The sequence below is a fragment of the Rhineura floridana genome, chromosome 16, assembly GCF_030035675.1.
Source record: "Rhineura floridana isolate rRhiFlo1 chromosome 16, rRhiFlo1.hap2, whole genome shotgun sequence".
Lineage (NCBI taxonomy): Eukaryota > Metazoa > Chordata > Lepidosauria > Squamata > Rhineuridae > Rhineura > Rhineura floridana.
The window spans coordinates 34,762,834-34,788,976 of NC_084495.1; the positions used below are offsets into that span (position 1 = coordinate 34,762,834).

The window sequence follows — 26,143 nt, forward strand, 5'->3', positions numbered from 1 at the left end:
AATGCAGTGATTTGTGCTTGTGTGTGTATAGATGAAGATTGATTGATTGATTGATTACATTTATATACCTCCTTTCCTCCAAGGAGCTCAAAGTGGTGTACATAGTTCTCCCCTCTCCGTTTTATCTCACAACAGCCTTGTGAAGTAGGTTAGGCTGAGAGACAATGACTGGCCCAGGGTCACCCCAGTGAACTTCATGGCTGAATAGGGATTTGAACCCTGGTCTCCTAGGTCATGTTTTTAAAGATGTTTTGTTTCCATATATTTTAAAGTCTGTTTTTAAGATCATTTTAGAGTGCTTTTAGTGTTTTGTTTGCCGTCCTGGACTCTGGGGGGGAAGGACAGGATATAAATTATTATTATACACCATATATAGTTAAAGAATCCTGGGAACCGTAGTTTGTTAAGAGTGCTCAGCATTGTGGCTTTGTGAGGGGCAAACTACAGTTCCCAGGATTCTATGGGGGAAGCCACACACTTTAAATGCATGGTATGGCCATGATCAGAGCTCCAGGGCTCATGCTTTAAATGCATGTTGTAGATGTGACCAGAGCTCCAGGACACAATGGGTGAAGCTTCCTCCAGGAAAAAGGAACCCCCCCCCCAGAACGCAAAAGGCCCAGCCTGCAGACTTGCTCTGATCCAGAAAAGGACTGTCAGTCCATTTCCAGTGGTGGCTTGGCTGCACCCCAGCAGGGGACATGGAATACTCCCTTTGGTGCAGCTCATTTGCAATGCTTGCCAGGCCAGCGCAGGAGGTGGGTAAACACATTTCTTCAATATTTAACCACAGATCAATATTTGCTCACCGCTATGCCAGGATGTGTAAATGAGACCAAATTCCCAAGCAAGGGATCTAAAGCCCTTCTGCTTGGCCAGCCACAGCCTCTGGCTTCGAGAGAGGAAATGGGTCTGGGCTGGAGACAAGGTGCTGGTGGACGAGCAGGACGGAGGGAAGGCTCTGGTGGGGAAATGCTCCCGTGGCAAACAAACACTGGTCAAAAACACCTGTGCGCCATGCTGGGTGTGGGGAGGTGGCGTTCTCAAAATGCCCTTGTGCATAAGTGTGGGGGGGGGAGAAGGAGAGAGACTCTCAGCATCGGGTAGTGTCTATGCCTCTCTCAAACATATGAAATAAAACCTGATTAGTGTGTGAGTCAGTGTGAAGCATAGCATTTTGGAGGAGGGGGGTACCTGGAGAGAGGAAGCAAGGTTGGAGAGTCTTGCTCATATCTGCGGCCTCATTCTATGCACAGCAGAGCAGACCCACCCCGCTCAGTCTCCACATTTTAGCAAATTTTGCCCCAAATGTGGAAAGTAAGTCACGGGGACATGACAGAGACCGGTGAGGGCAAGCTCTTGAATGACTGCCATTGGGACGGTCCAGGCACACATCAATGGGGCTCCTACAGTGTCAAGAGAAGCCCTACAAAGAAGTCAGCATGTTTGGTCCCGCAGGAAGGGAGGGCCGCTCAGAGTCTGGGATCATAGGAAGCGGTCTTACACGAGTCAGACCACTGGTCCACCTTGCTTGATATCGTCTGCACCAGCCTTTCCCAACCTTTGGGTCCCCAGATGTTGCTGGACTACAACTCCCATCAGCCCCAGCCAGCATAGCCAATAGTCAGGAATTATGGGAACTGTAGTCCACAACATCTGGGGACCCAAAGGTTGGGAAAGCACTGACAGGCAGTGGCTGTCCAAGGTTTCAGGCAGGGGATTTGTCCCAGCCCTACCTGGAGATGGCGAGGATTGAACCAGGAACCTTTTATTATTATTATTATTACTACTACTACTATTATTATTACTATTATTATTATTTATACACCACCTTTCAGCCAAAGACCCTCAAGGCAGCTTACAAAAAACACAAATATAAAAATACAATATAAAATATGCTCTGCCACTGAGCTACTACGGCCCTTCCCATTCTGCTCTTGAAGATGTTCACACACCCCCTGCCCCCCCCCCCACAGTGCCACCACCACCACCAGGCAGGCCCATCGTCTCCATACCCAGCACTCCCACACGGTAGTTGAGGGTGATGACAATGACGTTGCCGTAGCTGGCCAACACGCTCCCGTCAATCATGTTGCCTGTCCCTTCCATGTACGACCCGCCATGGATGTACACCATCACCGGTTTGGCCCCACTGTCTCGGATGTCTGCAAGGGGGAGAAGCTAGAGACAGGAGTCCAACAGAGCCACCACCACCTGCTTGGGCCAATGAGGGGCGGTTCCTGGTACAAGGCTGTGGGGAAAGAGACCTGGCCAGTTCCCTGCCCCATCCACTGGTCCCCACTCACAGAGGCCTCAGACTGGCCCTCAGCCCCAGGGACTCTACCAGCCTTTGGGGTGGGGGGAAGGGGAAGATGGCAAGCACAGCAAGGCAGCCAGCGTGAGACAACCCTGAGGAGCCTGGCGGTGGCCACAGTTCAGTCAAGTCACAAAGCGCTGCGCTTCCAAGGCCAGAGTTGGGCTGGAATAGAGCCCAAGGCAGTTGGCGCAGGATCAGCAGCCCACCTCGGGAAGAAGCCGCCTTTGCAGTTGGTGCTACCCTTGGGAGAGGTGTGAAGAGGCCAGAAGAAGAGGCGAGCAAACCTCAAATGTTGTACCACCCACCCTTGGAGTTTGCACAGTCTTGAGATGCCGGTGCTGGACAGGAGGCACAGGGGTCCAGGAATGGGTGGGGGGTGGGGAGCCTGCCTTTTTCCAGGTTCAGTGTGAAGAGAGTGCCCTGACACCGATGACACACACATCAGAAAGGTCTCAGGACTGAAGGGAGAGGGCAGAAAGACAACCCTGCCTCTTTCTGTCTGCCAGGGAACCAACTCCTGTGCCCAGACACCTGCCAGAAAGGGTTAGCACCAGCCACGTACATTTCATCATGCTCAGCCTCCATTTCTCCCTCTCTCTCTCTCTCTCTGGGGGTTGCTCTTTGAAGGCAATGCACCCATCAAGGACAGCCTGAACTGGGAAGAGGCTTGGGAATGCCTCCCCCAAAAGAGCAGCCCCACGCCTGCCCATCCATCCTGCTCTCACAGCCCCCGCCGCGCCCACCGCAGCAGCTGTGCCTGACCCAGCTGCATTGAGCTGAATCCTCAACTGCCAAGGTGACCCTGGGCCACCCTCCCCACCTCCAATTCACACAGCAAAGCAGGTTCAGAGCAAAATGCTCACTGAGCAGGGCACCCCAGGGATGAACTGATGAACAAACGGGGCAGACTTTTAAAAAAAAATCTGTTGGAAGGTGGTGCAATGGCAGTCTGCATCTGGACTGAAGAAAGCGCTGTTCTCAAGTAACCTCCCATCCTCCCCCACTGCAAAAAAGAGAGAGCTCAGTCATACCCAGATATTTATTGCTGACGCTCTCAGCACAGCCACCAGGCAGTGGCCTCAGCAGAGGAGCAGTGGGCTGCGCATTCTCTCACAAAGAAGAGCTCTGCTGGGAGGTGGCAACTAAGGACCAGCAGCAGCACCTGAAGGGTCCAAGCTTCGCTCCCTCCTCTGCTCACCTAATTCCAGGAAGGACCTGACGCTCCGTCCAAGGAGCTCACAGTCACATCATGCCTCTAAAAACCAATATCGAGGCCGAGATTGAGAGCAACATCTGTGAAAATCCTCTAACAAGCCTGTAGGAACGCAGGACATAGCTGTATACCAAGCCAGGCCATTGGGTCCACATAGCTAAGTATTCTCTGCATTGACGGGTGGTGCCTCTCCAGGGTTTCAGACCAAAGTCTTTCCCAGCCATTCTTGGAGATGCAGGGAACTGAACCTGGGACCTTCTGCATGCAGAACAAATGGTCTAGCACTGAACAATGGACCATCAGCTGTAACTCACAAACTCACCAGACGGAACATCTCTTGCCTAGTCTGAGTTCCAAATGCAGTCTAAGTTATGGAGCCCACCACCATGCCTCCAGGTGCAGCTAAAGTTTCACCACAGCACGGGAGTCCTCCAGTGCAGAAGAGAGGGAAGCGGAAGCAAGAAGGGTGCTCGTTGCTGGACATGGCTCGCCCAGCCCAGCCCTTGCTTTCTGCACAAGCTCCCCACCACCCTAGATGAGCTATACAGTTGATGGGTTGTTGCTCCATGGGATTGGTGAAACCACTTATTGTGGTGGAAGTCACCATGGCTGCTCCTTTGGAATTTTGAAGGACAGAGAGCCTGGTGCTGAGATTGTATTGCGATGCTCTCAAATGGGACACTTAAGTGCTAAACTCTTGTGTGTATTGCAGGGAGGGGTTAGGCAGGAAGATTGCTGGACACCATTTGACTTTTCGCTTCAGGTGCAAAGGTTACAAACAGGTGGCATGAAGTACATCTTCCTGCGAACTTGGAATTGCGACCCCCTGCTGGAAAAAAAGGTGAGGATGGCCATCAGCTTCCACCATGGACACAGCTGGGTGGAGGTGGAGACTATCAGCCTCGGGTGAAGCCCCAGGTCCTCAGCAGCAGTGGGTGTGGTCTCGATCTCAAGGCCCACTCATCCGCTCGCCTCCAGTGCTTCATGGCTACACCTCCCTAACTTCCCACAGTGGAGAATGCTGCTCATGCTTGCCTTCCCTTTTCTGCCTGGATACTGGGTCTCTCGGGACACAGGCATTGTCCTGAGGTGGCCTTGCAGCCTCCAGCTGATGCCTCAGTGCCCTGATGGGAGGGTGGGAAACAGCTGGGAAGCTGCCCCCTGGGAGGAAACGGCCTCATGGCTCCCCAAAGCACTGTGAACCCAGCTGGAGAAAAACCCAGGAGAGGTGTCTGGAAAGCAGTTGAGCTTCTCTTGAGATTTTCAGTGTATGCCGGCAGTTAGTTCACCCAAAGAGTGAGCTAATACAACAGGGTTTATGACGTATTCCCAATGCGGTAGCTGCTTTGTAAAACGTGGCACAGACAAGCTTATTGCTGGATTATGATCCGGAAGGAGGGACGAGTTGCCATGTGCTCTGGATAGCCAACGTAAGAAGTAAGCCTAGGGTAGTCAACGTGGTGCCTTCCAGATGTTGTAAAGTACCATCAGCCCCTGCCAGCATAGCCAGTGCTCCAGGATGATGGGAGTTGTAGTCCCTCACATCTGGAGGGCACCACATTGGCTACCTCTGGAGCAAGCCATTGTCTCCCAGGCTGGCAACCATTTTGCAATTATTGCACAGCATCCACAGGAATGATGTGTGGTGACTGCCTCTGTAACCAGTTGTTGTATATTTGGCTGTCATTAGGTAACTGCACATAAGTGTGAACTGTTTCACGAGTGAATCTGTCAAAGCCCAATTGCAGTGCACAACTTGCAGTTCAGGAGCAGCTCCGGGGTGGGGTAGGGGTGCAGATTCTAGTTTCTCCATCACCCACTACATGCTCCTGCCCTAAGACTTGGCCCAGCCTACCACAGCCATGGCCAAAGGGCAGCTTCGTCCTCCACATTTGGGGTTGAGGTAGGGCATTCCAGTTGCACCCCCACCACCCATGACTTTGCCTGGACCTTGGACACATTAAGATATCCACCACCGTTCCATTTCCTGCGGACACAGCATCTCCTGGCCATTCTCTACTGCCCTGTTGGCAAAGGAAAACCTGCTTCCTTGGGATACCAGCCTTACTGCAAAAAAGAGCAGTTGCCTCTCGGCAATGCTTTGCAACATCCGGTGCCCTTTTACTTGTGTGGGCAAACAGCCCCATCTGACCAACTCCGAAGAGGCTTGCCCTGTGCACTTTGTGGCCGAGGGGCTCAATCTTGACCCCTCCCCCTGGTGAAGTTGTCTGGGGGAAAGACAGGGCAGGCACAGCTGAGTGGAGCACCACTGTTCCTCCCCAGGGCGCCGGGGGGGGGGTGTTGTTGGCCTTGCCCCTGAGGGACAACCCTGGTCAAGAGAGAGACAGACAGAGAGAGAGTGCATGAGCAGTGAGATACACGTTTGCTGGCAGCAGGGGGCCAAGGGTTGTTCAGGCTTGGGCCTCCTCAAGCCAGCAGGTACCCAATCTTTGGCAGCTCGGACCTGCTGTGTGTGGGGCAGGGAAGGTGAGTTTTGGAGAACAGGAAATCCAAAGGGGACTCCTCTTTGTGCAACCAGCAGATCTCCACCGGCTGGCAGGGAAAGCTCATCCTAGCTCGCCATGTCACCCACGTCGTAGAGTGAGACAACATGGGGACAGGGGCAGCGCGCAGGCTCCTGTAGGCAACCACACCCCCACAGCCGTGTGCCCCCTTCCCTCTCCCTTCTCTGCAATGCCCGCTGCCTCCCCCAGCCCCCGGAAGAGAAGGCCGAGGCTCACGGAGCATCACCACCCTCCCCTTCCCATGCAGCCGCTCAGCACAAGGAGACAGAAAGACACAAAAAACAGCTGGGACTCCTGGGATGGCAGCGAATGAGGAGCGCGCATGAGAGAGAGCGAGAGCGAGAGCAAGAGCAAGAGCGGGAGGGAGCAGGTTCATGCAGCCACAGGCACCTGGCGCGCACACAAATACCTTCGTCTTCATCCCCGTCATTATCCGCTAAGTCCTCGCCCTGTTTCTTAGCGCTGGAGCCGCCTGAGGGAGACCAAACACGGAGGAGACAGAACAAAAACAAGAAAAGAAAAGGGGGGGAGAGAAAAGAAAAACAAAAGAAAAACAGGAATAAAAAGAGAAAAAAAGAAACAAAAAGAGAATTCAAAAATAGCATGATTGCAGAGAAGGTGGGTACGTTACCTGGGCAGCGCACGGGCTCCACACTAAAGCATCTGTCTGCCCCCCACTCTCTGACCTCCACAAGCAGCACTGGGGTGGGGTGGGGTGGGGTGGCTCTCTGTAGCAGCTTCCCTTCCCCATTCCTGGGAGGGTCAAGAGGCTACTCAGAGGAAAGGACAAGCAGGGAATCCTCTTCTGGGGTGCCCACCTGCCTCTCCTCTTCGTTCAGGTACGGAAGTCAGGCCTGAGGGGGAAGAGTGGGCTTGACTGAACCCAGAGGGACCCTCCACACTGGAACGTCAGGCCCGCCTCCCACCTGTTCCCCCTCCTTTTCCTATGTGTGTAAATTCCAGGACTACGTTTCCGGAGGTACCGATTCCCTTGGGAAAGCTAACAACCCTCAAGAGAATGGGGGCTTTGAGGGGTTGGGAGAGAGAATGGGTGCAGCTGCCTTTGCTTGGAGAAGCAGCGCACTGTGGGGATCTGTGGGAGGCAACGCATGCTGCCTTGTGATCAGGCTCAGGAGCCACTGCTTGCTTGCTTGCATGCAGGAACCATTGAACAGAAACATCCTCACCTGCCCACCCCCTGCCACCATGTTTTTTTGGGATTCCAATGTGTGTGTGTGTGGGAGGGCAGTTTGGGGGGGGGATTGGTGTGAGCATGCTCACATGCATGTAGCAGCGACTGGTGGGGCAGCAGGCGATCCTAGCAAGGGACAGAGACCAGCGCCCAGTCCCTTCGAGGGATAAGGGCCTCTCTGGCCATCTCATCTGGCCACAACCCAGCAGCGCACTGTTAGCAGTGGGAGCAAGCAGCTCCTTTAGACAGCCAAACAGTAGATTCACCAAACCAAACACCATCTACTCAGACTGGAAGCAGCTCTTTGGGGTCTCAGGCAGGGAGGGGCCTTTTCCATCCTCAGGGATCCTTTCGACTGGAGATGTGCCTGGGATTGAATCTCTGACTTTCTGCATGCAACGCATGTACACAGCCTTTACCACTAGGGAAACCATTTAACTTTCCATCCCTTTGGGGGGCCGAGGGGGGGGGGAAGAGGGAAGGAAGGCAGGCAGATTACTTCTTTAGGAGAACTGCAAAAAGGGGGCTCAGCAAGTCACTTCTCCGCCTGGCAGATTATGGGATGGCTCCTAGCAAGCTTTCATGGCTCCAAGAACGCCTTTTATTCATGAATGCCTAAGCATTCTTCATGCGCTCCAGAAAGCAGAAACGAACCATTTGCAGAATCAAAATGTACATTCTAATCAGAGTAGCTCTTTCAGTCATTCAAAAAATAAAAAAATCCAGAGGTGGGAAATTTCAATTTTTTTTCTGGGTCCCTCATGAGTGCAGGAAGGCCACCTTGCACAGACCATCCTTCCAATTTCCCTTCTGTGAGGCTAACTTGAGATTCCAAATGCAGACAAGCTAAGGGCTCTTGGCCTTGCAGGCCCATTTGCTGGCATGGTTGTCAGGAGACAGCTGGGAACAGAGACTTGGCTGTGTTCATCTTAAAAGTTATTGCTCACTGGGAAACAGGCAAGCCAAAGGATACACAGACAAGAGCAGTTTCATGGAGGGGCTGCAAGCGAGTCAGGCCAGCAAGTTTTTGCCCGGAAGAACTAGGTTACCAGTTCAGCTTGCAGGATTCATTATCCCCCCCCTGCAAAAAAACTTGTAGGCTTAAGAACCTGCTGGAGTAGACCACCCCTCCAGGGTAGAGGCAGAGCATGCCATCATGGCTAGTAGCCATTGAGAATCTTATCCTCCATGAATTTTGCTAATCCTCTTCTAAAGCCATCCAAGTTGGTGGCCATCATCACTGTCTCCTGTGGGAGCGAATCCCATAATTTCGCTCGGCACTGTGTGAAGAAGTCCTTTCGTTTGTCCTGAATCCTTCAACATTCAGCTTCACTGGATGACCAGGAATTCTACTGTTAAAAGAGACTGGCTTAACCACTCGCACAAGAGCACAGGCCAGCATCCCCACCACCACCTCAAGCAGCTCTTCACACTAAGGATGGATGAATCTGTCACTTTCCATTTCTTGCGTTTCCAATCCAAGTTCAGTTCACCACATTTTCACATCAATTTGTAGTGGAGGTTTTTTTGGTCAAAATGGCCTCGCAAAAATGTGTCGGCATTTTAGTGCAAATTTCTCCTAACGTAGACATTTTTGCAAGCAATTTTATCCAAATACAATTTTTTTTGGTACGTTATTTATGCAAACTTTCCCCTAATCTATGCCTTCCTATGCACCTTTTTGGGTTGGAGAACTGCAATGCGAAATTTGGAGAAGAGCAAACTTTGAAGAATGACTGTTTCGGTTCGCATCCTTTGCAGGAAGTGTGAATGACGTACATTTGCTTTGCAATGCAACCCGAATTGAATTTATTCCTCCCACATCCCTAGTCCACACGGATGTCATTGTCTCTAGTCAGAGGAGGTCACGTGTGTCCTGGTATTGCAGCAAAACCATTATGATTTTTCAGGCTGAAAACAAATCAGGGCCAAGAATGGGGTTATGGTTACAACAGCGGCCCTGGCCAGCTGCAGCACAAATGGACTGCCGATGCCCTCCCCAAAGCCATTGGCAACCAGCGATGCATGCACCCCCATGCAAGGGAACCCACGCAGGAAAGTGCGAGACAGGAGGTAAGAAAGAGCCCACAATGCCAGAGGGCAGGAGATCGGCTGGGGGCAGAACAAAGCCTCGCCTGCACTGAACAAAGCTCTCCTGTCTCCAGCCGTGACTCTCTCTGATTCCAGGCCTGCACTGTCGCCATGGAAACCAAGGGAGAAAGAGCCAGCATTTCCCATCAAGAAGCATCAGAGTCCCTCCCGCCTTCCGCTCGCTCACTCCTATAGGGCCCTCCATCCTGCCATGGGTGGGCACATCTCCCCGTTCTCTAACTCCCTCTGCAAATGGTGGTATTTCAGAGCCAGCAAAATCCATGGGAGGCAGCAGTGCCCTGTTTTCATCACCGCCCCCCTCCTCCCATCTCCACTTGTCCGCCCACAGTCTGGTGCATGGGAACCCCAACAGGCCAAGAAAATGCAGCACATCGTCCCCAAGACCTACTGCTAGGAGCAGAAACACCTCTGTCCCACAGGGCCAGCCAGAGATGAGGGAAGGAGGGCTCGGGAGAGACAGCTGCTTGCATCCGGCAGAGGAGACGGGCATGTGGGACTAAAAATGGAAATGGACCGCCTTCAAGTCGAACCCGACTTACGGCGACCCAATGGATGAGGTTTTCATGGTAAGCGGTATTCAGAGGGGTTTTACCATTGCCTTCCTCTGAGGCTGAGAGGCAGTGACTAGCCCAAGGTCACCCAGTGAGCTTCATGGCTGTGTGGGGATTCAAACCCTGGTCTCCCAGGTCGTAGTCCAACACTCTAATCACTACACCACACTAGCTCTCGTGGGACTAAAGAAGAGTAGATTAAAATTGGTGGCCTCAGCCAGAGCTTCTCATTATATCTTCAGCCACAAAAGGGGCCCAGAGGAACGGCACTTTTATTTGTCAATGCAGTGAGAGTTGTAAAGCACATGCCAGCCCCCCTGCTGTGCTTCGACCCATGTCTCAAGAATGGTTCATTACCCTGAATTGCCTTCGTACCAAGGTGTGTGTGTGTGTTATGGAGGGTGCATGCCCTCCCACATATTTGCCCATCCAGTCCTCAAAATGGGCAGAAAGAAATGGTACCACGTCAGAGCCCCTGGCACCTCACTAACTTCATGGGCTGAGGGAGAAACCAGGCGTATGGATTCCAACCGTTAAAACATGCACAGTCCCTCCAATTGATACCAGAATCAGAATTGTCTGAACGCAAGTGCACAGGCTGTTACTGCTTCAAACGACTGCCCTGATTCCTCTGCCTGTGAGTGGTGCTCATTGGTGGGGACCTGAACCACCACGCAGAAGCAAAAATAAAGCAGGTCTTAGAAACGGCACAAAATGGGTGTGCCAGGCATGCAGCTGGCACTGGAATAATTTCCTTTCAGTTTGTAGACTGATATGCAAGACTTGTATGTCTCTTAAGTAATTTAGAAAAAAATATTATGATTCTTGCAGAGTAGCTGGGATGTTAGGACAAACAGCAAGGGATGCACACAACCTGCCTTAGCCAATATCTCCTGGTTAGAAGGCTTGCTCTAGGAGCAGTGGTGGGCAACCTGTGGGCCTCCAGTTATTGGACTGCAACTCTCATCATCATCCTTAGCCAATGGCCATGATGGCAGAGGCTGAGGGAAGCGAGAGCCCAGCAACATCAGGAGGACCACATATTTGCATGTATGTACAGAGAGCTTCTGAGCAAATTAAGATAGAGAGTGACTAGGGTCTCAGCAGCACTGGACTTTGCAGCCACCCAGTAAACAAAGTTTTAAAAAGCGGGGGAGGGAACAGGATATCTGGGGCCCAGCACAAAAAGCTCACACACTTCCCAACATCACCATGTGCTTAACCAAAGTGCAGAAATTCAGGCGCTTCGCCAAAACAGAACAGTATACAACCGCGTTTGAAGAAAATCCCTTGATTAAAAAGCCAGGGTGTGCACACACCATACCAATGGCAGCTGGTGGCTCCGTGTCAGTGGGGCAGTGGAATCTGCCTCGGGTTTTACTCCAAACTTTCAAGGAGCTGTCTAGAAAGTTCAGACTAAAACCCAGAGTGGATTCCAAAGCCCCACTGACATGGAACCACCAGCTGCTACTGCACCATACATTTAAAGCGCATGACTTCGCCCAAAGAATCCTGAGAACTATAGTTTATTAAGGGTGCTGGGAATTTTACCTCTCTGAGGGGTAAACTACAGTTCCCAAGATTCTTTGGAGAAACCATGTGCTTTAAATGCATGATAAGATTATGCACCCCCAGCAAGGGAGGACAAAACCAGAAGACGACAGAAATGTGGGATCTTGTCTTAAGGAGCAGCAGGTGCAAGGCATGTGGGAAGGGGAGAGGCTCTAACACTCTCCCTGCACTGCAGTCCTGATAAAAAACACCCCTCCCCCGAGCTGCCATTAGCACCAGGTCAGGTTAAAAGGCCACATTACTCCTTTGAGGCAGAGAATGCTAAGATCCCGAGCCAAGAGATATGGCCAGTTTGACAATGTCATTTTCTAACACTAACTAACTTCCAAGCCAAGTTTCATCCCTTCCACCACCACCAAATCCTCCCATGTAATTCTATTTCAGTATTAGTCAACCATGGACAAGCTAAAATTTCTGCAGGTGAGCAATCCCTCTCTTTGTCTCATTGCTCTGCTCACATAACTAGAACAATAAACTGCACCAGCCAGTCTTTGAGCAGATACAGGAACTTTGCCTGCCGCAGTTCTCCGACCCAGCTTGAGACAGAGGGCACATCTGCACAAGGGCACCCAGGGCACTCCCTTGTTATACATGGGGGACTGTGCCAAAGGGGTGGCATACCTTTCTTCAAAGTAGCCTCAGCATCCCCCTAGCAGTGCCTCCATTTCCCCAGGTGCAGATGACATGGGAGGCCAGCAGAGGTATGGCAAGGCCCATCTGATATGAATCCCCTTGGAGAAATAAACAGAATAGGGCCACTGTCTTATAGACCCAAGGATCCAAAAGGGGACGGGCTGTATTATGCTGCAAAGTTTGTTTTGTAAACTTCCAAATTCAAACATTGGCTCCCTGGTCCCTCCTCTGTCTCCTCCTTCAAATCCCACCTTCAGACCGACTTTTTCCTGGGAAGTCTTTGGCACAATCTCCTTGCCCCTATCCCTGCCTAAGCACATCCACACTGTACATTTAAAGCACTCTTACACCTTTTTAACAGCCACGGCTTCCACAAAGCATCCTGGGGGCTGCGGTTTGTGAAGGATGCCGGGAATTGTAGCTCTGTGTGCCGGGTGGGAGGGGGTCCCTTAACAAACTACAGTTCCCAGGATTCTTTCGGGGGAAGCTTTGATAATTAAAGTGTTTTAAATGTGCGGTGTGGATGTGAGTCTGTTATAATGTTATGTTTATCCTCACCATCACTTTAATCCCCTCCTCTTCCTGTGTTGTTCCCTCTTTGCTGAATGTTAGATCACAACCTTCTTGGGGAAGAGACCTATCCTGCGTAAGGCAAGTTCATTGTGCTATACACAAGAACCAAATGCACAGACATGCAGTTTAGGCACTTTGACAACTTAACTCTGCCCCACAGCGACCTTCAAAGGGGTGCCCCCCTCGCTTTAGGACTCTCGTTGAGGAGCCAACGACATCTGTGAGGGACTTCATCAGCTGTGGGGTCTTCCACGTTATTGCCCCAAGGCTTGGGTTGAGGAGTAACGGAAATATATCCTGACGATATTTTTACCCAAGCATTATCCATCTGGAAGCTGACACCCCATGGGTAAAACAGAGCCAACCACTCAAGGAAAGAAACAGTGTGTGCAGGCCGTTCCGGAGCTTTGTGGATGGATCTACGCTGATTTGGCAGGTGGTTGGAGGACCAGAGATCACTGAGGGCGAGTGCACTGGGAGCCTCTCCAAGGTGGTGCTGAAGCCCCCCTCCTCTCCTTCCCCGTTTCTGCACACCTAGTGCCAAAAACAGGCAGGGCCGGGCCAAGCAACTTCAAGAGGAGGGTAAAAGCTCTGGAGTGGCCCCCTGGAGAGAGAGACAGCTGATGCTTGCCCCTTGAGGAGCAGTCCTGGCACCTAGAAAGATGCTACCTCAACAGCCGGGGGCAGGCAGCAGCTGGCACAGCCAAGCAGAGACCCCAAAGAGGACTCGGGGAGACAGGACAGCGGACGTTTGCCTTGTGAAGAGGCATCACTCACCACGGCTTGGGGCGGGACACACACAGCCGTAGCCATGGACATCGACTGGACATCAGGAAAGACTTCCTAACTGTTAGAGCCATACGACAATGGAACCAATGACCTAGAGAGGTGGTGGGCTCTTCGACACTGGAGGCATTCAAGAGGCAGCTGGACAGCCATCTGTTGGGAATGCTTTGACTTGGATTCCTGCCTTGAGCAGGGGGTTGGACTTGATGGCCTTATAGGCCCCTTCCAACTCTACTATTCTATGGTTCTATGTATCCCATGGCGGAAAGGAGGGACGATAAAGAAGAAAGGAATACCTGCCTTCCCAAGTGAGGGGCATTGAGGAAAGGGTGCGTGTGAAAGGGCGGAAAGGCAGGGATGGGGGTACGGGCCAGTGTGCTGGCGTGTTGGGGCATGGGGGGGATGAGGATGGCAGCTCTACAGAGAATGCAAGACCAGGGCAGAGATGGCACAAGGCGGTTCCCATGGCAACCAAAGCCAGCCACGTCCCAGCAGCACACCCCACATACAAAGCTTGGGGCCGGAGGGAAGGAGTGGAGAAATGCCAGGGACAGCCCCATTTTCTTTGACTCCCTTTCAACACACACACACACACACACCAGTTGCCACTACACTGTCGTCGTCCCCCCCCGCTCGGTGCAAGGTCCCCGGCCTGCTGCTGGAGAAAAAAAGGGATTTGGTGAAGACGGATGGAGCTGGGCATTTCACGCAAAACCAGAGGTTCGAAGGCGAGGCTCTGCCGGCGCGGAGGGCATAGGAAACCCCCGACGACAAGCACCAGCCACTAGGGAGGCCAAACCTGACCAGAGTGAGGAACCTCCCCGCCGGGACACCAAAGCGAGCCAGAGGAGAGAGTGGGGTGTCCACCCCAAAGAGAGGATGGCCAGACAGACCCGGTGTGAGGCTGAGGAGGGGGGGACGCTGCTGTGGCGTGGGGCAGGGCAGGCGCCCCCCCTCGCTCGGTCGCTCGGTCGCTCCCTCTCGCTTGCCTCTCTCTGCGCCCCTCTTGCCAGGCCGCCCCCCTCTCGACTCGCTACCTACCTCCTTTCCTACATATTTTCTTGTTGGGTTTTCGGGCGCATTCCTTGGAAATCCGTTTTACTGTAAAATGAATAAAAGACTACAAAATAACAGGAGGCTCCAGTGGATGGGCGAGGGCATGCAATCCAGCCTCTTTTTTCCTTCCCACACCAGCCCCACCCGCACACCCTACACCCCCCCCAACAACACCCCAGCACCCTTCCCCCGCCCTTGGGACTGACTGCAGGAGGAAGGAAAGGGGGAAAGGGGATGGGGGGGAAGTGCTGCTGCTCTGGGAGGAAAACTCTGGAGGCAAGAAAAAGTCAGCTGGGGGGCAGTAGGGAGGGGAGGCACGCTAGGCAGGAAGCTGCCACCTCACCCCGGGGTGGGGGGTGGGGAAGGGGTCACCAGCTCTCCCCAGTGCTGCTCTGTACAGGTAAGAGGCTTCCTCCATCTCCGGGTGGGCTCCCCTTGTGGTGAGGCTGGGGGAAAAGGAGGGGCTGTTCTAGGCTCTGCTACTTACGGTTGGAAGAAGGGGAACTCTCTGGATAGGAAGGGTTAAAAGAAAAGGGTGCCCAGCCTCACCACAAAGGGCCGGGCCCCCTCGTGCTCTAGCACAGGTGAGGGAAAGGCCATGACTCAGACACCCCAGTTCCCCCCCCCCATGCACAACCCTTGTCACTAACCAGGCACCAGAGGGAGAGTGGGTAGCCCTGCAACTCAGCCCGGGTTTTTCAGGGAGTTTCAGAAGCAATGCTGTCCCAGCAAGAGAGAGAGAGAGAGAGAGAGAGCATATTCCTCCCACCCAGTCCCTGTCTCCCCTTCCCCATAACTAGCACATGAAACCTCAGAGAGTGGGGTGGGAAGGAAGAGAGAGAGAGAGAGGGAGGGAGAAGGCTGTGGGAAGGACAACCCCAAACCAAACTCAAGGCCAAACCTGGCCGAAGCTGGATGCCCCGGAACCAGCCACTCGCCGTGGAGATCTGTGGTCAGCCAGAGAGTTTCCTCTTGGTTTTTTTTTTGTCACAACACAAGAGAGGAGGCCATGATGAGGATGAGGATGCCATGACGGGAGAGGGGCATGATGGGCAGAGGAGGCAGCGCACATGGGAGACGGAGAGAGAAAGAGGGAGAGGGAGAGAGCATGTGGAAGAGAGAGAGAGAGAAGAAATGCAGACTGGCAGCCAGGAGGAGAGCACACGGCAAGCAGCGTGGCCAGAGAAGCATCTCCACAGACAGACATGCGTTGGATGGCGGGGCGGTGGGAGGAGGGGAGCAACGCTGGCATGCTGCAACCGCATGAGGCCAACAACAGAGGAACAGAGAGCCACGGTCTCCTGCCGGCGGCCACCCGGCTGGGGACTCACCATCCTCAGTGGGGATGTAGATGTTGAGGTACAGGCAGTCCTCGTTTGGATCCTGGATGTAGGTGGCCACGATGTCCAGGTTGGATGTGAACCAGATGGGCAGCATGATCTCGGGCACGGCCGTGTGGATGTTCTGCGGGCACACCGGGGAGAAGTGGGTGGCGTTCCGGATCCCCGACCAGGAGGGAGGCGGCTCAGGGGGCATGAACCGCTTCTCCCCGATGGGAGGAGCCGCATAGGGTACCCCCAGGTACTGGTCCACGGGACCCAGGATCTCACTGGGCAGGGGCATGCGCACCCCCCGGAGCTTCCCATAGTGTGTGTTGACTGTGGGAGAGTACACCTGGCTCTCCATCTGCACCACGGCCGAGGCAAAGCTGAGGATCCACAGCGCTAGGCGGGCTTCCCAGCCGGCAGCCACCTCGGTCACTTGCAGAAGAGGCGAAAGGAGCAATGGGCATCGGGGGAGTGGCCGCCACATGGTCTGGGGAGGGCAGTGCCGGAGCCAGGCCTCAAGCAGATTCCTGGGGCTCACAGAACCCCCATGGTGGAGAGGGAAGGTCTTTTGAACAGGGAATCTGGCAGGCAGGCGGGCGGGCGGGCAGCGCAGGTCAAGTGGTGAGCGGCAGGTTCCTCTTTAGAGCCCTCTGGCTGCCCACGACCTCTCGCTCTTAGCAGGCCCTGCGGCTCTTCCAAAGCTGACGGTGCTGTGAGGAAGGGAAAGAGAACAGAGAGGGGGTTAACAGGGCACGGGCTTTTCTGGGGCAATCTCAGCCCCACCAGCCGGATGAGACCTGCATGGCAAAAGAAGACTGAAGTCCCACGAAGGGTGTGCCCCCAGGACCTGAAGAGGCAGGCAGGGTGTAGAGGCCAAGAGGACTCGTTCCATATCAGGACCTCCCACTTCAGAGACAGCAGATGCCCCTGGATACCAGAGGGCAATGGTGGGAACAGCCTGTCACTTTGGTGCTTTGCTTATGGCCGCCTTGGAGGCATCTGATTAGCTTATGATTAACTTAGGCCCAGGGTACCTTGAAGACCGCCTTGCCCTCTATATCCCGAGTCGGCCACTGAGATCATCTGGGGGAGCACTATTACTGGTTCCCCCATAAAAAAAGCACGGCTTGTGTCAACAAGAAGTCATGCCTCCAATGTTGTGGGCCCAGCTCTGCGGATTTCCTTCCCATTAGAGGTCAGACGGGCACCGTCCCTGCTGAGGTTTAGGTGCTGGGTTAAAACAGTTTTTATTTGGGGAGGCCTTCACATCATGAATGCTTCTCGCTGTTTTAAAAGTTTGTGTTTTTGTTTAAATGTTTTTGAGATTTTAAATTTCTGAGGTTTTAAATTCTTAGAAGGCTTCATTTACATTTTAAATTTTGTATATTTTACATTTTTAACACTGTAAGCCACTTTGGAGACTTAGATGGTGAAAAGCGGGATATAAATTTAAAACAAAAAATTGTGGGAGGGATGCTGGACTAGATGGACCTCCAGACTAGTGGGGGATTCTTTGTTTTGTTCCTGGTGGGTGTATTCTGCAACCTGCCATTAACACAATAATAGTGTATTAGTGGTGGATTTATGCTGGACCATCCACACATCATTCCACTTTAATAGTTACAATGCTTCACTGGTGCTATTGCATTATTGCTGCCTGGAGGGGCACTACACAGCAACAAAAGCAGTACAACACCCCCCTTCCCCAACATTTGTGGTATAAAAAGGGTTTCAGCAGGAAGTTCCAGGATGTGGAAACGAAGCAGTATCTCCTCCCCAAAACATTTGCAAGTGCAAATAGTATTGAAAGCAGGGTTGCACAGAACTGCCCCAGTATCACCATGACCACAAATCATCATGAAAGCACAATAGAAAGGATGTCTGGAGGGCCGCTTATAAAATGGGTTGCTCTACCATTCATTCACCCGGAGGATTTGCCCTCCCATGTCTCCATCAACTCCTTGCTGTAATGGACCTTCAGTCGGCCATCAACATGGCCTTGCCAAGAACAATGATTATTTTTGCACATCACCCCAATCTCCGAGCAGTGTGAGACTTCCAGGGGTCCCTGCGCTTACCCAGAGTTTGCTTTCCTTGGAAAGAAGGTCAGCGGAGACTGTTGTGTCTTTATGAGATATGGTTTATTTACACATACGTACAACCTGAGCTCAAGATGGAGGGGTTCTCAGCAATAACAGTCCATCAGATCTTGCTCCCCAAAGCCCATAGCTTTGTGAGTACAGAAACAAAGGACAGGCCTCTCTGTGTCTTTCCAGCTTCACTCCCAAGAGAAGACCAAAAGATACAAGCCTCTCCATGGCTCCTGGATGGGGGAGGGGGGAGGGCCTCTCTCCTGAAAAGAGTTCCAATAGCAACAGGATCTCTCTTGGCCACATTCCTTTGGATATGCAGATTGACCACTCAAAAAGCCATTAACACAGACTCAGCTAAACTATTAGATTAACAAAGGAAACTAGTCTAATCAGTGGAGTGGGTTTCTTCCACTTCCAGATTCAAAGTTGCAGGCTTGAAGAGGACCCATAGAAATCATCCATCTCAACCCTCAATCCCATAACATTATTTATAGCTCCCATCCGTTACCTGCCAATTAGCTACTGGTATACAAAGCCCTATAACAACTTGGGACTAGGATACCTAAAAGATAGTCTCACCTCTTATATACCCAAACAGGCACTGCACTTTGCGGAAGATGGCCTCCTGCAGATACGGTCCTATCCGAAGTTCTGGTCTGCACAATGTCAGAACTGGGCCTTTAGTGTGGTGGCACCTACTCTTTGGAACTCCCTCTTGTTACACAGCAGCCAAGTGCCATCTCTATAGTTTTTTTGGTGCCTGTTGAAGACCTTCCTTTTCCAACAAAACTTTTAAGAGGAGATTTTTATCCCAATCTGCATCGGTATCAGACTTGGGATTGGTTCTATGTTTGTTTTTTGTTGCTATTGTTTTTATTGATACTTTTATCATTTCTTTATTGTTGATATCTTTGAGATAAATGAAATTTTTAAAAAGCAACAATCGTTTATGGAATCCAGCTCAGGTGGAGAGCAACCTTTCAGAGCTTAAATACACATACGCACGCACACCCTGTCTGTCCCCAAAAGTGGGATCACCCAGCTACCTCTGCCTACCAAGTGGAAAGGATTGACCACAGGGCTCAGATGTCTTATTCCCTGCACCACTGGGGGCAGCTCTTAAGCAGAGGTGTAGACCACATCCACACTCATACATTTAATGCACATTTAAAGCACACTGCTTCCCCCAAAGACTCATGGGAGCTGCAGTTTGTTAAGGGTGATGGGAATTGTAGCTCTGTGAGGAGTAAACTACAGTTCCCATGATTCTCTGGGGGAAGTCACATGTTTTAAATGTATATTAAATGTGCTTCAAAAGTATCATGTAGATGGGATTAGGCTGGTGGTCAGGCAGCATGATCCCTGCAATGGCCAGAGACCATAATACAGCTTTGTCAGGCTAGCCAGACCAGGTGCCTTGAGGAGCCAGCTGAGAACTGGCTAGCCCTATATATCTGTTGCTTCAGGCTCGGTTCTTTCATTTGAGCAACCTGGCTGAGAGAAAAGGTGCTCCTCCAGACCATAACCTTTCTGCACCAGAACCTGACCCCCAATCTCCTTTAAACCATGCCATCTGGCTCTGTGTCTGGAAGCACTCTTTACTGCAGATGTATCTGCTCAAGTGTAGGGGAGGGTGGTGCACAGAGAAAGAGAGAGAGAGACCAAGCACAGGGCGGTGGTGGTGGCTACCTCTTGCCTGCCTGCTAGTGTGTACGGAAAGGAGAACTGTGCTCAAAGCTTTAGATTTCTAGAGCAAGATTCTACATGATAAAAGAAAAAAGGCAAACCAGGCATCCCTGGATGCATTTTGGAAGAAGCCTTCAAGTGGTCTGCATACAAGGCCTCCCTGACCTGGTTGTTTAATTTCAGATATGTGTATTGTTAGTTTTGAATAGAAAATTTGCTGAAATATGTTGAACTGCTTTTTGTGTGTGTGGTGTAGGAACTTATCCCTATTCTTTCTATGTTATTCGGATTCCTACCTCTGGCACCAAAGTTTGTGTTACAGAAGTCATGGCCAGGAATGCATGTACTTCGTTAGCTGAGGTATGACTTTATAAGTTTGTGTAGTGTGGATGGGGTCTATGATTCAGCATCAGAGACAGCGGTTTGTAGCTATGCTTGGGGGGCATCTGGCTTGCAACAGAATGCTTTGCTTCAAGACAGTGGAGCTACGCTTCTGCAGTTTATAGTAGCAGTTTTCTGCTTGGATGGAGATCTATCCAAGCAGAGAAATCTTGAAGGACTACAGTAAATCAGAAACCTAGATCAAATCCCAATTTTGGAGAGGGGTTAAAAAAGAAAAAGAAACCCACTAATATAGATAGTTCCATGAGATACAGAGCTGGCTAGCAGAAGAGTCTGCTTTGAATAAAAAAGGTAGGCTTAGCTTATAGATCAAGCTCAGTGTACGCTTCAGCTTTTTAAGTTACAAAGATTGCATTTTTAGGTGAAAAGGGGCATCATTTAAGCTAAGGAGTTAAAGGTACAGTGACAAAGCATCAAGGTAACAAGCAGTCAAGCAAGTGAACATGTTCAGAAGGTGAGGAGGCATGGGGCAGGATACTCTGCCCCTCGCCTTAATGACCTGACAAATCCAAAGCTCCCAGGTATATCAACCCAATAAACAACAAAAACACATATGCAGGTAAGAAGCCAACAGGGGTATGGGACTATATTGCTCAGAATGTCACAGGAACTACGATTTGCCTGCTGGACATAAGCTGTGGGTGTGTACTCAGTAGAATGAGCTCCTGGCCCTCAGGGGATGAGTTTATTCCTTTGAGGTCAAGGTGGCTGACCTGGAGAAGCTGATAGTGGAAGACAGGTTCTTTTCTTGTGAACCTTGCTTTGTTTTAACTATTGGCTGGTGTTCACAAGAACCCAGCACCCTTCCTTAACCATGGTTTGTTTGGCTACAACAAAGGCGTAAGGCAAAAGCAGCTGGAAAACAAACAACTTTGGAGACACAAGCCATGGCTTGTTTGATCATCTTTCAGTCAACTCATGGTTGCTTCAACAGACCATGGCTTCATATTGTGTGCAAACCAGGCCAGTGCTTGATATTTTACCAGAGGTTCTATTGTTTTAATTTATTTTATTTTATTTAAAAATATTTATAGACCATCATTACAATCAGAATTCTCTGTGGCTTGCACATAAATGAAAATACAACAGTATTTAGTATTATTACTAAGATAAGATATGACTCAAAACTTCCAATTTAACCATAACATTAATACAACCAGGCATAACAAGTACATACCTAGCCCAGAAATAAAAGACAGTTTTAGCAAATCCATCCATTAAAAGGAGCACAATAATGAAATGGCAATATTACTCATCAGTAAACCCACTGAGAAGCGGAGGGTTTTCAAGATGCTTCTGAAAAGCTGAAATGTGGCAACTTTAGTTGAAAGCAAGTTCGAGTTGTGGGGTCAAGTTTTCCCCCATTTGTCTGTGTACAACACTTTGTGAGGGATTGGCCCTGAAAAGCAACAAATAATTAACTGAAATAAATAATTACCCAGTGGCAAGAGAAATGTACTCTGCATATGCTTAGATGCCCTTAGCATAACTTCATAAGTTCCAGGGCTAAGTCCTGCTAGCTAAGTTTCTGCCCCCATCTAAAGTTCCACACTCGGCAGAGTTAGCAATTGCGGCCCACATGTGGTTCACACCAACAAGACAGAATCTATGAGGACTCAAAAGAAAGCACCGAAGGCAGGATGGCTCTTGCTGAAGAGAGCAACAAAGCTGCTGGCCTGAGCCCACACAAAAGGCAATCCTGGTGGGGTCTTACATTTCCTGTATCTTGCCTGCAAATTTTGCACACAGAAGGAATCTTGCTTGCCTGCCGCTCTGATCAATATTTTCCTGGATCATTTTTACAGAACACACAGCTTTAATTTTCTACTGGGCTAACACAATTTAAACGCTTGACTGGCTGCACTCAGGTGTCTAAAGGCACAATTAGCAGCTTCACTCCCCTTTGGAACCAGCCCAACAGACCTTATCTCAGTTCCCCCCTCACTGGTTGCAGGAAGATTTTGGCCGGCATCCTCAGCTGGTCAAAACATTAGTTTCATACATTATGTTCTTCCTCCCCCTGTTTTAGATAATAGCTTTTCCATGCAAGGACTTTTAAAGATCCCTGAATCTGGCAGAGTAAGATGTGTTATTGTGAGACTTGGCACTTTACAGAGATATCAATCAGGACATGCAAAGTAGATAAAGTTATACACTTTTTAAACCAGACCAATGCATGGGCTGGAGCAGGCAAGCATTCAAGTCTTGCAGAATTCTTCATCAGACAGTGGCTTGCCGGTCTGGAGATCGGTAATCACAACAGTGAATCCTGATTCTTGGCTTCTTTCGTTTGGAAGTACTTTTCAAAGCAGTCCTTTAAAAAAATAAAGTTCATAATGCCCTGTTTTCTGATTATGGTAGGTATTTTTGTTAAGGTTTTATCTAATTTTTAATCTTCTGTTGGTATTTTATAGATGAGGGAAGCGATTTTAAAAGCTCTTAAAAATGAACACTAGCCTACCTTGCAGTATTGTTGCAAGGCTTGCCAAGATAACAATGTATATGGCGTACTTGGGGAAAGCACCATAAAAATATGAGTACTGATGATGCAGATGATGACTGAACATAGGAAATTGCCTTATACTGAGTCAGGCCATTGGTCCATCTGCCTCTATACTGTCAGCACTGATTGTCAGCAGCTCTCCAGGATTCCAGACTGGCTACATTTCTAGCCCTACTTGGGAGATGCCGGGGACTGACCCTGAGACCTGCTGCAGGTGCTATACCACTGAGCGACAGCCCTTCCCCTCTAGGCCCAGCCATAAGCCCTTGTCATCTGCCAGCCATACACTTCCTCCTGCAGGGAGCACTTGCCCCTGTGACCAGCACATCACCCTTCTTGATGCCAAAGAAGCAGTGGAACCAGGTCAGTGTGACATCGATGAGGACAGTGATGCCAGGTGTCATAAGAGGAAGTACACACATGCACACGCACACGCCCCTTGGCAGCTCTGGGGATAAAGGAGAGGGGTGATCACTGGACTAGAAGGGTGTGGGCTGGCGCAGGTGGGAGTTTGGAGGGGTTGGGCAGGGAGATGCCAGCTAGACTGCTGGGCTGCTCAGACTGGCAGTGTCACCACTCCCACTGCACCCCCGCGCTGCCTGCAGTCACTCGGCAGCATCTCAGCCTTACATAATTCGCAGCAGGACAGGCATCCCCTCTCCGCAAGCAAGAGCTGCCTTCTGCAAAGATGCAGCCAAAGGGAATCCCATCTGTCATTCTCCACAAACTAAGTGCAGGTTGAGCTTCCATGTTAGGGAAGGCAAGCAGAGAAGTAGGAACGTCAGAGGACTCCGAAGAAAACAGAAACAGACAATTGCCAATGTTCGCTGATTTGTCCAATGTCCGGAACAGAAATCAATCCACTGAATACCAATCCATATTTGCTGTTATTGATTTCAGTCCACAAATGTAGGTAATTGAGTGGTTCCTTCCCCCTCATTTAAATTGCATGTCGTTTGCATTTAAATGAATGGCCTTTGCACGAAAATGAGTGGTGTGGAAATAATTACATCATTCACTATGTTAAATGTGTAAGTTGTGTAAATAATTGTGTAAATTACGTTAAACAGCAGATAGCAAGATGAATAATGATGTATTCCGTGGAAACTGGACTGCAGCAGAATGGAAACAGCACTGATTGTGATACAGACAGATCAGAACGGAAATCTCCGGCTTCGTACATCCCTACAGGGAACTTCCATGGGGAAGCCAACTATCCACACAGCTGGTGGGGCAGGGAGCTGGCCAGGTGGAAAAAGTCAAGCCACACCTGCTGACATTCCCTCTTCCACACAATTATTCAAGAGGCAGAAGCCCTGTCCCCTTTCACCTAGCCACCCTAAGTGGCGGGGGGAGGGACCATGGGGAACCAAGCCACACAGGGCTTCCCCGTCACTGCCAATATCATAATGCCATGATACAAGTCTGTGGTGTGGCTGCACTTGGAATACCATGTACAGTTCTGGTTGCCTCACCTCAAAAAGGATATTGTCAATTTGGAAAAGGTTCAGAAAAGGGCAACCAAAATGATCAAGGGGATGGAGCAAAAATGAGGAAAAGTTACAGCATTTGGGGCTTTTTAGTTTAGAGAAAAAGGAGAGTAAGGGGAGACCTGATGGAAGTGCATGAAGTTATGCACGGTGTGGAGAAAGTGGATGGAAAAGTTTTTATTCATAATACTAGAACTTATTTATTTTATTTAAATATTAGATTTATATCCCGCCCTTTCTCCCAGTAGGAGCTCAACGCAGCAAAAAAAGCACTAAAAACACTTTAATACATCATAAAAACAGACTTTAAAATATATTAAAATAAAACATCTTTAAAAACATTTTTAAAACCATACCAACATCTATTTTTTTTAAAAAAAGAAGGTTTAAAAACATATTACAAAGCAATTCCAATGGACACGGACAAGGTGTCTACTTAAAAGACTTGTTGAAAGAGGAAGGTCTTCAGCAGGCGCCAAAAGGATAACAGAGATGGCCCCTGTCTAATATTTAAGGGGAGGGGATTCCAAAGGATAGGTGCCACTACAATAAAGGTCCGCTTCCTATATTGTGCGGAACAGACCTCCTGATAAGATGGTGTCTGCGGGAGGCCCTCACCTGCAGAGCGCAGTGATCAACTGGGTATATAAGGGATAAGATGGTATTTCAGGTATCTTGGTCCCAAGCTGTAAAGGGCTTTGTATACCAAAACTAGAACCTCAAACTTAGTCCGGTAGCTAATAGATAGCCAATGCAATTATTTCAGCAGCAGGGTGACATGTTGGCCATACCTTGCCCCAATGAGCAGTCTCGCTGTCACATTTTGCACCAGCTGCAGCTTCTGGACCAACCTCAAGGGTAGCCCCACATAGAGCAGATTACAGGAATCCAGCTTGGAGGTAACAAGTGCATGGAAAACAGTGGTCAGGCTATCCCGGTCCAGAAAACTAGGAACTTGGTCTCTAATTTAATGAAGCTGAATGTTGAAGGGTTCAAGAGGGACAAAAGAAAGAGTTTCTTCATAGTTAAACTATGGAATTTGCTTGCACACGAGGTCATGATGGCCACCCATTTGGATAGCTTCAAATGAGGACTAGAGAAATTCATGAAGGATAAGGCTAGCAATAACTACTAGCCATGATGGCTGTTCCTCTTCCATGGTTGAAGGCAGTATACCTCAATGCCAGCTGCTGGGAATCACAAGTGGTGAGAGTGCTGTTGCGCTCAGGTCCTGCTTACAGCCTTCCCATAAGCATCTTGTTGGCCACTGTGAGAACAGGACGCTGGGCTGGGCTGGGCTAGATGGACCTTTGGCCTGATCTAGAAGGCTCTTCTTATGAGGGCTCTGAGACACAGGAGGATGGGAGACATTCATTCCCTTGAACCAGCTACAATTTCTAGCGTGGTTTAACAGTCAATCCCTCTTCCCAGAAAACTCTGAGAATTGTAGCTCTGTGAAGGGAACAGGAGTCTCCTAACAACTCTCAGCACCCTTCACAAACTACACTTTGCAGGATTCTTTAGGGAAAGCCATGACTGTTTAAAGTGGAATATTACTGGTTTAAATGTATGGTGCAGTTGAGCCTCAGTTTCAACTGTATGTGATGTGTGTGGCCGGAAATCAGGACCGGCCGTGGCATCGAACATGCACTTATGGCAAAAAAAACCCAAACAACCCCAAACCACACAGCCTTCTGGGAACAATTAATTAATTGAAGGTTGGTAATACTGCCCTGTGCCAACCAAGGCCCCTGTTTACAATCCAGAGTCAGACACTTTGATCTTCAATGGTTACCCTTAGAAGATAAAAATCTGACATTGTTCCAGAGTGATTTGGCCACATTTCGTACTTATTTTACAGGTTTATATCCTGCTCTTTTTTGGGGGGGGGGGAATCGCATAGGAACATGGAAAACTGCCTTATCCCCAGTGAGACCCTTGGTCCATCTAGCTCAGTGTTGTGTACACTGACTGGCAGCGGCTCTCCAGCATTTCAGGCAAGGAGTCGCCCTACCTAGAGATCCCAAGGATTGAACCTGGGACTTTTTGCAAGGTGAGTTACAGTCTTGCAACAAGGCAGCTGACAAAATATCTAAAAATAACCACTACAA

The 26,143-nt window shown here is 50.1% G+C and overlaps 1 protein-coding gene across 3 annotated transcripts in view; it reads right to left on the reverse strand.

The window, feature by feature from the left end:
* NLGN3 (neuroligin 3) overlaps positions 1 to 26,143 on the reverse strand; it is a 54,955-nt gene that overhangs the window by 16,198 nt on the left and 12,614 nt on the right. The window contains exons 2-5 of one of the 3 annotated variants that reach the window (XM_061598264.1): positions 15,862 to 16,568; positions 14,516 to 14,575; positions 6,465 to 6,527; positions 2,016 to 2,165 (exon numbers count right to left, since the gene is read on the reverse strand). In XM_061598264.1, coding sequence (XP_061454248.1) covers positions 2,016 to 2,165; positions 6,465 to 6,527; positions 14,516 to 14,575; positions 15,862 to 16,342 — 754 coding nt within the window. In that variant the 5' untranslated portion in view covers positions 16,343 to 16,568. The remainder of the gene's footprint in view (positions 1 to 2,015; positions 2,166 to 6,464; positions 6,528 to 14,515; positions 14,576 to 15,861; positions 16,569 to 26,143) is intronic. The other 2 variants (XM_061598265.1, XM_061598266.1) reach the window with 2 other exon arrangements.